Raw genomic sequence first — 12,858 nt, 5'->3', positions numbered from 1 at the left:
TTTCTTTTACTACTACGAGATTACACTACGTTGGTGGTGTATGGAACATGGACATATTACTTGAAGTAGTACCTTTCTATTACTCAGATGAATCCCTCGAAAAAAAGTTACTCTGACGAAGAATCAAATGTTTGTATGCCCACAAACAGATACTCTTTTGCGTGAATTATTTTAGGTATTTGAAAACACTACTCCAAAGAGAGGGCAATACCCGTGTTATACATCATTATGATTATGTTCCATGTTCTTGGTATGTTCCTATTTTTCTTAATTACTATCAAAACTAGGCTTAGAAAGGTTTAGATATTTCACATATTGCGCAGAATTCCAAATCATATTGTAATAATCAATATGAGTATTATCCAAACATTCTATTTTTGGTTAATTTAATACATAATGATAATAATTATGATTATACTATTTTGTAAATCTATCCTGCCGCAACGCACGGGGTATCATCTAGTTATTGTCAACTATATATGCCTCTAGAACGTTCATTTGTGTGTGTGGGTGGGGGGGGGGGGGGGATAAGCAGTACCACTACCACATAAAATCTAAACCCTCCGAAAGATGTCTTTAGGAAAGGTGGAGAAAAATTATAACGACATGTCTCCAGTAGAACAATGAAATCTAACTTATGTTCCCGCACCGTTTCATGAATAAAACAATGTTTAGCTGAGCCTTTTTACTGTTCCACCACATTCCTCTCTTTAATCCCATCCTTTCCTTCTCTCCATTACTTCTGGCCCGACCCAAGTATCGGGCCTACAAATCGAGCCTGATCCTGGTCCAAACAAGCAAAAGCTTGGACCGACTCGAGAGGTCTAGCCCGATCCTTATCTTTTTTTTTGAGGGAAGCCCGATCCTTATCTAAATCATGAAAACTACAAGCTTGACCCGTCTTGACATTCGGGCTTCAAATACCAGGTCCGAGCCTAGCCCAACATGCAAGCCCGACCTGGCCCGACTCTGGTTTTTCGGGTTAGCGGGCCGGGTTGCACATGCCCAACTGTGCTCGCCCCCAACTCGCTCATGGCTTGCCGAAGCCTTTTCCGCGGCTCCGCGGGGTCGCAACGGCAGCCTTGCATTATTTCTTAACAAAAAAATTAGATAAACTTTTCATTTATGTCCTAGATATGATCTAGAGTTCTACAAAGGCCCACGTAAATTGTTCAAAAAAAAAGGCCCACGTAAACGTAGGTTTGCCTGGCGAACGTGTCAAGGGCTGCTCGCTCGCTATACGCGACCATTTTCCTTCGTGCAGTTGACCACTGCGGCTGACTCCAGTCGTGTGAGTGTGACTCGTGTCCTGTTCTTGATTTTGTGTAGGTTCTGCCCCTCGTCTCGTCGCCGCCGTCTCTCCGCGCCGCCCATCCTCCTTCGCGTCCCGACCAAATCAATAGATTTAAGGATATGGCAGCGCCCGTGGCGATCAGCAGCAAGGACGTGGAGGCCTTCCTGGCGTCGTGCGCGGCGTCGAGCGAGGCCGCGTACGGCGCCGCCGAGGCCGTGCTCCGGCGCCTCCAGGACCCCGCCTCACGTAGCGGGACGCGCCGCCTCCTCGGCGCCGTCCGACGCCACTTCGCCGATGGGCAGGAGGACGAATGCGCCCGCACCTTCCACTTCCGAATCCGCGATGTCCTCCTCGACCCCCACCTCCAAGGTTCCCTCCCTGCTCTACACCTCCCTCCTCCCCGCAAACCCAGAACCTTTCGCCGATTGGAAAATCATGTATTGACCCGGTTACGGCCATCCATCGATCAGTAATTCGACGATAACTAAAACCTTGGTCTCTAATTGTTGTATAGGTAATCAAATGTTCTTGTTATAGCGTTGGGAAAAAGCCTAGAGTGGCATGCCCTGGTTACCAAGTAGACATGATTTCAGAAAAGAAACAAAAATAACATGAGCGTCCTGTTCTCGTTTTCGTGTAGTTCAGGTTTTGGTCTCTTTGTTAGTTTAGCTTATCTGCTGTTTATGTTTCCTTCGCTTACCTGTAACTTTCACGCCTTCTTGGTGTTCTCCTTCGAATGCAAAATGGCACATCATTTTGGTGTGCGTTCGAGGAGAATAATTGTTACGTTATATGGAGTCTGGCTCTAACATGATTTTTTAGTTACTGTTTGTGTGCACAATGTATCAACTGATGTCTTCAGTTGACGCAGTGTTCATAACTTTCATTGTCTAGTATTTTTCTTTTCTTTTCATAACTTGAGAAATTTATCACTTCTAGGATCCCAGCAAAGAAAGAAGCTAACAGTCATGGAGATTCCTAGCATTTTCATTTCTGAAGATTGGTGCTTCGCTTTCTACGAGGGCCTCAATCAGCTTCCAGATCATGTTTTCAGGGATAAGACAGTTGCAGAGCTGGAATGTGGCAATGGTTGGATATCCATTGCGCTTGCAGAAAAGTGGTCCCCTTTGAAGGTTTTTTCTCTTATTCTCTGGATACTTTAACTTGTCACCATTGTTACACAAGTGGGAGCTGCCGCAGTTAGACATTTTTATTACACAAGTGGGAGCTGCAGCAGTGAGATATGTACCCAAATTTCATGATAAATCAGTTTTCAGAACTTTTCAGTGATCACCAACAACCTAATTTGCTTGGTACATCTAAGAAAACATTATCCAAGCTGAGGATTGTTTGTTTCTATGAAGGTATATGGTCTGGATATTGACCCAAGGGTTATCAAGATTGCATGGATAAATCTTTACTTGAATGCACTAGATGACGATGGTCTCCCAATCTATGATGGGGAGGGGAAAACATTACTTGATAGAGTTGAATTCCATGAGTCTGATCTTCTTGCATACTGTAGAGACAACAAGATAAAACTTGATTGCATTGTTGGATGCATACCACAGGTACGTCCAGTTACTCTATTTGGTCAAGCAAAAATATATTAGACCAGAACAGAAGGAAAATGCTTACTCCCAATATCTGATTTTCAGATTCTTAACCCCAACCCAGAGGCCATGTCTAACATTATAACTGAAAAATCAAGTGTTGAGTTCTTGTACTCCCTGAACAACTACTATGATCTTCAGGTAAGTTGAAAAACATCCTTTTGCATGTTCATCACTTTAGCCAACTCAATTTCCCTAATACCAATGATGACTCATCTTCATGTTGTTTCTCTAGCTGGAGTGAATGTATTTCTACCTTTTTTTTCTCGCTAGCTGCATTCTTTCTTATAACCATATTAGAAGAAAAGAATGTGTTTGGATCAGTTGCTAACTATTTGATAATATGTATGACATGATGTACACATACTTTTGATCAAGTTATTTCTTATGGTGATGGGCTTGTTCTATTTCAATTCCTTTTGTTAATTTGTTATGTTTGTAAGCTTGTTGCATGTCTTATTGCATCCAGAGTTTTGCTGAAGACCAATTTGGCCTCGGGTTGATTGCTCGGGCAGTTGAAGAAGGGATAGCTATCATAAAGCCTATGGGTATTATGATATTCAACATGGGAGGCCGACCAGGTCAAAGCATCTGCGAACGCATATTTCTTCGCCGTGGATTACGCATCAATAAGCTCTGGCAAACAAAAATTATGCAGGTAGCAATGCTGTGACAGGCCATACTAATTAATCAGGAAGTATTTTCCATGCCAGCATTATGCTCGTGTTTGACCAACAATATGTACTTCGAGTTGCACAGCCGCTGTTAGTAGGGCCTAGGATCATCACCTGCCTGCCTATTCTATTTTGCAACGACTTCGTTTGGATTACCAACTACTTCGGTTTTTTGCAGGCTATCGACACAGATATTTCAGCTTTAGTTGAAATTGAGAAAATGTGCCCTCATCGCTTCGAGTTTTTCATGGATCTTCATGGGGATCAACCTGTCTCTGCACGCACTGCCTTGGCATACATGAAATCTGGTGGCCATGTTTCACATGCTTTCTACGTGTATAGCTGTCAACTTCGCCAACCTAACCAGGTTCCTTCGTGTTGTCTTTTGATTTATAAAAGCAATAGTATAACAAAGGGAATAGTGCTAATTCAGAAAAATTTCAGGTGAAGAAACTATTTGAGATTGTTAAAAATGGATTGCATGAAGTCAGCAGCTCCCTCGATTTATCCTTTGATGATGATTCTGTTGCCGCTGAAAAGATGCCCTTCCTAGTACACCTAGCTAGTCTTCTGAAAGATAATAAGCCCATTCCTTGTGAACCTCCAGCTGGATGTTTAAACTTCCGGAATCTTGTCGTGGAATTTATGGACTGCTACCACCACATACCATTAACTCCTGATGTAATGCTTTGTCTCTATTGTTTTTCACAATCATGTTTGCTTATGCCATAAATTCGTACCATCAAGGTATCCCGTGCTTCTATCTTATGCTTCATATGATGTTTTTCTTTTCTGGTACACCAGAATGTTGTTGTATTCCCTTCCTGCGATGTGGCAATAGAATATTCTCTTCGACTGTTCTCTCCAGCACTTGCAATTGTTGATGAACATCTGACCAGGTACTTGCCCAAGCAATGGTTAACATCTTCAGCAATTGAGGTACCTCTCTCTCTCTCTCAACAAAAAGGTGCACGTGCATGCATCCACAGCTTGTGCATGTCATGCAACACTTCTTGTTTGAGCAACTTCTAATATGTACTAAGCAGTGCCATTTTCTAGTGGCTTCTAAAAAAAGTATCTTGTTAGATGGAAACAGCGGAAAAGACATGTCTGTTCTGTACTTCTGTGAACAAAAATGATGTTTGGAGAATGTTAATGCTACAGCTTTGTTTTGAAACTTCAGGGGAGAGCAGATTGTAACCATGCTGAAGACGCAGTCACTGTAATTGAAGCACCGGCACAATCAGATTTGCTGATTGAGTTGGTCAGGAAACTGAAGCCTCAGGTTGTTGTTACTGGCGTAGCTCAATTTGAGGTTATCACCAATGCAGCTTTCGTGAACTTACTAAGCACAACGGAAGATGTTGGTTCTCGCTTATTCATAGACATTTCAGAGCATCTGGAGTTATCTAGTCTGCCAAGCTCTGATGGCGTGTTGAAATATCTTGCTGGAATCACCCTACCTTCGCATGCAACTATACTGTGTGGTCTTGTAAAAAATCAGGTGCCTGTAACTTACCACATCAATTGTTTTTCCATTAGCATTGTTCTTTCCGTGAAGGACGCTTACATACCATGTTATGTCAATTAGCCTGGAACTGTAACTTAACTTCTGTGCATTCTTACACCTGCATTAGAAACACTGTCTAAAGGTTTCAATTTGTATCTGCTCTATCTAACTTTGGGTTCAAATATACAGGTTTACTCTGGCATGGAAGTTTGTTTTGCCATTTCTGAGACAGCTGTATGTAAGGCATTATCACAAACTATTGAGCTATTGGAAGGACACACTTCTGTGATCAGCCAGCACTATTATGGCTGTGTTTTACATGAGCTGCTGACGGTTCAAACCGGTGATCGTCATCCACAGAAAGAGGTAAGCATAATTTCCCTCATCCAGTGCTCCACCTCATCCATCCTCACGATAACAACTGATGTCTGGTAAACCTTTCTTTATTGGACATTCCCCTCACTCCTCAGCATGACTCAAGTAATTCATAAATCTTGGATTAATCCCTCCACTTAGTTGGATAACACCTACTCATAGTAAACAGTCAAATGTATTGCTACTTTACTACGATGTTTGATTATGATCTTATCATATCAAAGTGTGCTTGTTGACTTCAATGTGTATTTTTTGGGTTTCTCGCTTTTAAGTTTCTCCTTGCTCTTTTTTCCAGAGACAACCTGCAGAAGTGAAACCACAAATGATGATAGGATTTTCCAATTCAGCTAGGTCTACCCTAGAAGAAGCTGAATTTTTCGTTCCTGATTCCAAGGATTCTAGTGTCATTCATATGGATTTAGATCGAAGCTTCTTGACAGTACCTTCTTCAGTGAACACCTCCATTTTTGAAAGTTTTGTGAGGCAGAACCTCACGGATTCTGAAACTGATGTTCGTTCTAGCATTGAAAAGCTGGTGAGAGATACCTATGGTTTCCCAGGAGACGATTGTCCCGACATTGCAGAAGTCAGTTACCGTAAGGAAATTATGTGTGGCAGCACCTGTCTTGCACTCTTCAACAAGCTTGTCCTATGTTGTATGCAAGAACAAGGCACCTTCCTTTTCCCCTTTGGCACAAATGGGCACTATGTCAAACTGGCGAAGTTTTTGAATGCAAAAACCTTGACAATTCCAACAAATGTAGATTCAGGCTTCAAGATTGAACCGATGGCGTTAGGCGCGGCTCTAGAGGATGCATATGAGAACAAGAATGTAACTCGGGCATGGGTATATATTTCTGGCCCTACAATCAACCCTTCTGGTTTCCTGTACAGTGATGGTGAGATAAAAGATCTGCTTTCCGTTTGTGCTCAACATGCAGCTAGAGTAGTGATAGATATCTCCTTCTCTGGTCGTGAGTTTCAAACTGATGGCTGGAGTCGGTGGAATTTGAGTAATTTGTCTTATGATATTTGTTTATGCCCCCCACTCAGTTATTTTATGCTTGGAGAGCTGTCTCTTGAGCTGACCACAGGTGGGCTTGAATTTGGATTCCTGATTTCGAGTAAGCCGTCTGATGTGGAAGTTAGTTTCCGAAATTTGAGTCAACCACATAGCACACTGAAGTACACTTTCGGAAAACTGTTGGGTTTGAGTCAGCCGTATAGAATAAGCACACGGCACTACAATTTGAGAGAACTGTTGGGTCTTAAGAACGAGTGGGATGGGCCGTTCCCTAATCCCATCATGGAGCAAAAGGAGAAACTGAAGAGTCGTGCCAACAAGTTGACAAAGGTTAGTACTCTGTAATAATGTGAAGTACCCTCTCAACTTTTCCCTTTCAATTCTTACTTCAGAGATAAATATTGGCAGAACCTTAGCCTTATCTTGGTAACTTGGGTTAATGTTAACTTTTTTTAGGGAAGTTAATGTTAAGTTGAGTCAATGCTACCACCTAAAACACTATATCTGCTGTGACGTAGACAGTCGTAAAAGAGAGTCATCTTTGTTTAAAAAAACTATAAAAATTAACAGAAAATAAAAAATGCAACTGTTTTTTATATTTTAATAAATATCCTTATTTAGGTAATAACTAGGTAACGAAGTTATTTGATTAAATTTTTAAATTTAATCAATTAAACCCATTCTTCATTTTTCTTCTTTTTATTTATTCCTTCAGAAAGAGATAAGAATTGCTTTAGTGAATCGGAAAAAAAAAAATTTATAGAAAAATTAAAGTAAAAATTGCAATTTCTTTTCTTATGGAACATACATATCAATATGCATGGGTAATCCCTCTTCTCCCACTTCCAGTTATTATGTCAATGGGGTTTGGCCTTTTTTTTATTCCGACAGCAACAAGAAATCTTCGTCGCATATGGGCTTTTCCTAGTGTTTTATTCTTAAGTATAGCTATGGTATTCTCCATTCAACTGTCTATTCAACAAATAAATGGAAGTTCTATCTATCAATATCTATGGTCTGTCTATTCAACAAATAAATGGAATTTCTATCTATCAATATCTATGGTCTTGGACCGTCAATAATTATTTTTCCTTCGAATTCGGACACTTGATTGACCCGATTACTTCTATTATGTTAATACTGATTACTACTATAGGAATCCTGGTTCTTATTTACAGTGATGGTTATATGTCTCACGATGAAGGATATTTGAATTTTTTTTGTTTATATAAGTTTTTTCACTACTTCTATCCACTGTCCAAAAAAAATGGCTGAGATACCGATTTATCTGCCGGTTTATCGTGAATCGGTTGGTAAACGATAAGATTTCAACATATCGGCCAATTTATCGCGCCACCGATATTTCGGCCGATTTTCTGCATGAGAGCCGATATTTCGCCTGATTTTCACTCTCATGGCCGATATTTCGGCTGATTGTCAGTGAAATTTCAATGAAATTTGGTATGACGATATTTCCGTCCTATGGCTTTGTAGAATTGTGCATTAGCTCAAATTTTCCATTATTATTTATTCAAATGCAAGGAATCAAGGTAATACTTATGTGCAGTTGAACGGATCGGTGGCGCAACTAGAGGGGGGGGGGGGTGAATGGTCGCTACTCAATTTTTATGTCTTTTTCAGTTTTAAGCGCGATGCGGAAGTAAAGGTGGCAACTTTAGCAACTACGGTGGACCTAGTATGATGCTATACGATGCAACAAGTAAAGAAATCGACAAACGGGTAAAGAGAGAGGGAGCGGGACAACCGGGGTAGCGGGACAACCTAAAAAGGGAGTACGTAGTGCGTTGAGGAGGTGTGGACCACAAAGGTCCAACGGCCACACAGGCCTCACCTTCTTCCTCGAGAAAATCTCACAAATGAACTTTCCCTTCTCCACTAAGAAGCCGGTCGAGGTGGCGGTTCCTTCACAAGGTTGGGGCGAGCACAACTCCAAGCTAGCCTCTGTAGGAGCTCATCTCCAACAGATCCCACAATAGGAACCCTAACATCAAGATCCACTAAGAACTAGGTGATATTGGTGAAATCTTTCTCCATGGAACTATAGATCGGGGTCTCCTCTACCAATCCTCAAAGTTTGGGCATGATTGGTTGGATGGGGAGGGAGATCCTCAAGGTTTTGAGCTCATCAACAATGGAGGTGAGAGAGAAGACTTGAGTCGAGCTGGGGAAGAAGGCCCCCTTTTATAGGGGCCTCCAAATCCAACCGTTATGCCTAGTTCCCGCATGACCGGTACTACCGCTCCTGGGTCTGGGATCAGCCTGCAGTGCTGACACGTGGGGCTCAACCGATACTACCGCTGCAGGTACCGGCATGGTCTTTGGGAGCCCCAAACTTCTGCGTACCAGGGCAGAAGTTCTGCGTGTTTGGCATGACCGGTATCAAACCGGTACCTGGTCGGAAGTACCGGTTGGAGCGGTACTACCGGTCAAGGTACCGACATGCCTACTGCAAGCCTTTCCCTCGTGCGATGACAACAGCGGTACTAGTGACCGATACCAATAGCGATAGCGGTACTACCGCTCTTGGTACCGGTACTACCGGGCATGCTGGAACTGCTTTCTTCTCTTTTCTTCTCCAACCATGTCGCCTCGCGACACACACACAAAACCAGAAAACCTATCAACTACTCTTGAGTCTTCTGATCCTGAGGTGTTCAGTGAGGGCACCGTGCACCTGCAAATCTTTTCAAAGCAACTATGTACACGGTTGTTGGCGGCGGTACTAGGCGGCGGGGCGTTTCATCCCCTCCCGCGTCCCTGGCGAGGAGGAGCTCGCTCGGGCGCGGCTCAGGGCGGCGGGCGCGCCGGCGTGCGTTGGAGCGCGGCGTGTGCTGCGGGCGAGGCTGCTTGGCGGGCGCGGTGGCTCTCCTTGCCGCTGGCGGCGCGTGGAGCTCCGGCGGTCGGGGCGGCCGGCCAGATCTGGGCCGGGCTGGCCGTGGCGGCGCGGCGGCTGGCCGGCGGGAGGCCCCCTGGTCGTGAAGGTGCGGGTCGGTCTCTTCTCCGCCTCCTCGTCTTCCCTCGCGTTTCCCGGCGCGGGGGCGCTGCGGGCGGCAGCGTCTTGGCTACGGGTTTGCGGCGGGGATGCTTCGGGCCGCCGGTCGGCGGCGTTGCTTTCAGTTGGCCGCGGCGGTGGCGCTGTTTTGCGGCAGCAGTGCCGCTTCGGGCGGCGGCGGCGCTGGTTTTGGGAGCTGCGGCGGCGGCTTTGCTTCGGGCGTCCGCGGCGGCGGGTTTTCTCTGGGAGGCTGCGGCGGCGGATCTGCCTCAGACGGCAGCGGCGGATCTGCCTCAGGCGGCAGCGGCGGTGGAGCCGCTGCGGGAGCAGCGTGGGCGGAGGGCCTGCCAACGGCCATGGCGGTGGTGCTGCGTTTGATGTCTGCGGCGATGGGCGGGCCCTGATCTGGGCCTGTCGGGCCTGTTGGGCCTGTTGACTGTACGGTGGCGGCTTCGGATGGTGCAGGGTGTTCACGTCTGCGGGCTTCGGCGGTCGTCCTCGAGCCCCGTGTCGGTGTTGTCGGCGTCCCCTCTATGTGGCGTTCCGGCGGCGCCCACGGTGATCTTCGGCGTTTCTCCGTTGGCTTCGGGATGTGTTGCCCTCGCGCGTCGGCGGCTACGGGTTAGCGGTTGCTGTTGGTGGTTTTGTGCCGGTCCTTGTCGGCGGGCGTGAGGTCTTGGAACTCTTCGCTGGGCGAAAGCTCTGTCTTGGCGGCCGGCCGGGACCGACGACGGTGCCGCCTGTGGGCGCCGCTACCTTCTTGAAGGCGTCGTTGTAGCGGGTGTTTCTTGTTCTCCGCTCGGGTTCTCCGGGGGAAACCCTAGATCCCTCGCGGGATCGGGCGTGGGCGGCGCTCTTACGTCGCTTTGCCTCTTGGGGCCTCGCTTTGGATGTCCACCGGACAAGGGGACTTGTGGAGTGTTTTGGTGGTTTTTCGGCGGAGGCGGGTTCGTCTTCGGCCGGGCGGGGCGCGGCCTCGGGGCCGGTGTGGTAGTTGGAGCGGTGGCTCCGGTCTTTCGCCTCCGCCTGTTGCGTTGAGGTGTGGTGTCGACCTAGCTGGTCGTCGACCCGTGTGGAGCGCAGCCTCGGGGCTGGCGTGTGGTGTCGTGTTGTACGGTTTTTCGGCCAGTTTTCCTCATAAACGGGCCATCTCTTTTCTCCTATATCAATGAAAGGCAAAGCTTTTGCCTCGTTTCAAAAAAAAAAAAAAACTATGTACACGGTGAAATTCAATTGAGTGTTGTTATCAAACACACAAAACACTATGGATAGATCTTGCTCTTTCAGCAGTGCTCCAATATTATTTTTTGCATAGCATAATATAGAAAATTTTGTGTCGAAAATTAGGATTCACAAAAAAATAAGCCGATAAATGGCTGATTGATAAAATCGATTAATCGGTCGATAAGCGGTTAATCTTCATTTTAAGGCCAACCGATAAGTTAAGATTAACGATTTCTTGAACATTTTTCTATGTTGGGATTGGTTACTAGCTCAAATTTGATACAAATTTTTTTTGGGAACTTGTGGGAATGTGTTTCTATTTGTTGATAGGCTTTTGGTTTACACGACGAGTGTCGCGAGTGCTTGTCAAAAAGCTTTTGTAACTAATTGTGTAGGCGATTTTGGTTTATTATTTGTTCACGAATAGAGCTGATCTTTGTTCACGAACAGGGCTCTGTTCTAGTGTAACATTCTAAACTACCCTCTCAGTTTTCGTGCACCATTCCAAATCTTAGTTTAGTGATAAATACTGGTAGAACCTTGGCCTAATCAGAGTAAATTTGAGTTTATGTTAGGAAGTGCATCCAAAAGTTGGCCGAGTCATAAAACGCTATAACTGCAAGTAGGTAGACAATACTTTTGCACATGCGCAATAAGGACTTGTGAGTTTAAGCATTTTGGTGTTTCCTCGCATGGTTGACATGATCTCTTCTTTTTCCCTGCAATTATCAGACACTTGAGAGCTGTGGCTGGGAGGTCGCTGGCGGCCATGGTGGTATCTCGATGCTGGCGAAGCCGACCGCCTACATCGGCAGACCATTCAAGACGGACGGGTTTGAAGGCGAGCTCGACGCCTGCAACATCAGGGAAGCCATTCTTAGATCCACTGGTCTGTGCATAAGCAGTAGCAAATGGACCGGGATACCAGACTACTGCAGGTTCAGCTTCGGTCTCGAGAGCAGCGAATTCGACAGGGCAATGGACTGTATAGTTCAGTTCAGGGAGCTGGTTCTGGGAGATGATTAACAAGTCATAAATACCGAGATAGGGATTAACTGCATGGAGTGTAAAACCTGAAGAAATGGAATTATCTTTTATCTTTTATTTGTCCTTCAAGCATGGTATTTTGTGGAGTGGCCAAGGAAAAAGGGCAGTAGTAACTCGAAGTGTCTAGGCATATACAATACCTGACGAGAGTCAATCTGTTAATCTCCATGAGGTTTGTTGGAGACTATGTGCGATGTGTGCATTCTTGTAGACCTGTTGTACTCATTAATCATCCCGACCTGCATATCAGGTACAGTGCAGTGCACCGGGCCTGGCGTGATTGCGCGGTTTACACGGTAGAGGTGGTGGAGGGCAGATTGCACAAGTGGAGAAGAAGCTTTGAGCAAAGGTTGGAAGAAGAATTGCAGACCAGCTAGGGTCAGCTTTGACCAAACCATAGGTGTTTTGGGGCGTCCAGAAATACACTGGTGTTCATGTCAAACTGACAGGAAATTGCCTAGTTGGTGATTTTTTCACAGTAAAGAAGTGAATGCCATTTTTTAGGCTTATTGGAGAGCATGCTTTAAACATAAGTTCAGTAACTTTTGTATCTCACACTGGATATCGACATGTGTTCTTCTTCAGAGTACCCACTACAGCGGCATTACAGAAAAGTCACCAGTCAAGCTGAGGCTGTTTATAAGATCGAAAATTTAGAATTAGATTTGGTTGGGGTGCGCCAGGCACCGGGCAGCAGTGCAACACCCGGGCGACACTTGAGGGCCCCAGCAGCAAGCTACTGTGACGGCCCCTCCCCCACAAAAAATAAATTTAATATCGTTGTGGACCAATGGCCCACATATCAGATATTAAACTGATAAGAACAGATACTACACTTGATCTTAGCCAAAAGGCCGAGAAAGGTATGAGTTGCTACCGCGCCCACCCCCTCCTTCTTATAGCCTCCCCGCGCCCCGTTTCGCCCTTCGCTCGGCGAGGTGGGACTAAACCACCAGCCGCTAACCGCACCGCAGCTTGGGTCAGAGCGCGTCGGGCGGAAATGGGCCGGTTTCGACGGGACCGGTGGGCCACGGCCCATCACCGAGGGCGAGAGAACAGAGGCTTCGCGTTCCCGTATGGCCGT

The 12,858-nt window shown here is 45.7% G+C and overlaps 1 protein-coding gene and 1 non-coding gene across 2 annotated transcripts; one reads left to right on the top strand and one right to left on the bottom strand.

The window, feature by feature from the left end:
• The first annotated feature begins 1,413 nt into the window (after positions 1-1,413).
• On the top strand, positions 1,414-6,835 carry LOC124700876 (methionine S-methyltransferase-like). Its single transcript, XM_047232936.1, is given in 12 exon segments — positions 1,414-1,789; positions 2,234-2,427; positions 2,659-2,865; positions 2,953-3,048; positions 3,377-3,565; positions 3,760-3,948; positions 4,026-4,262; positions 4,386-4,520; positions 4,765-4,866; positions 5,281-5,457; positions 5,762-6,062; positions 6,132-6,835. Coding segments are annotated over 12 exon segments (2,907 nt in total).
• Positions 6,836-12,443: 5,608 nt separating this feature from the next.
• On the bottom strand, positions 12,444-12,641 carry LOC124705098. The gene has a single exon (XR_007003940.1). It is a non-coding gene; the product is annotated as a U2 spliceosomal RNA (small nuclear RNA).
• Between the last annotated feature and the right edge of the window lie 217 nt (positions 12,642-12,858).

This window comes from Lolium rigidum, chromosome 3 (assembly GCF_022539505.1).
Source record: "Lolium rigidum isolate FL_2022 chromosome 3, APGP_CSIRO_Lrig_0.1, whole genome shotgun sequence".
Lineage (NCBI taxonomy): Eukaryota > Viridiplantae > Streptophyta > Magnoliopsida > Poales > Poaceae > Lolium > Lolium rigidum.
Note: the sequence above shows the minus strand (reverse complement) of the source record. Positions and strands in the feature narration are given on the sequence as shown.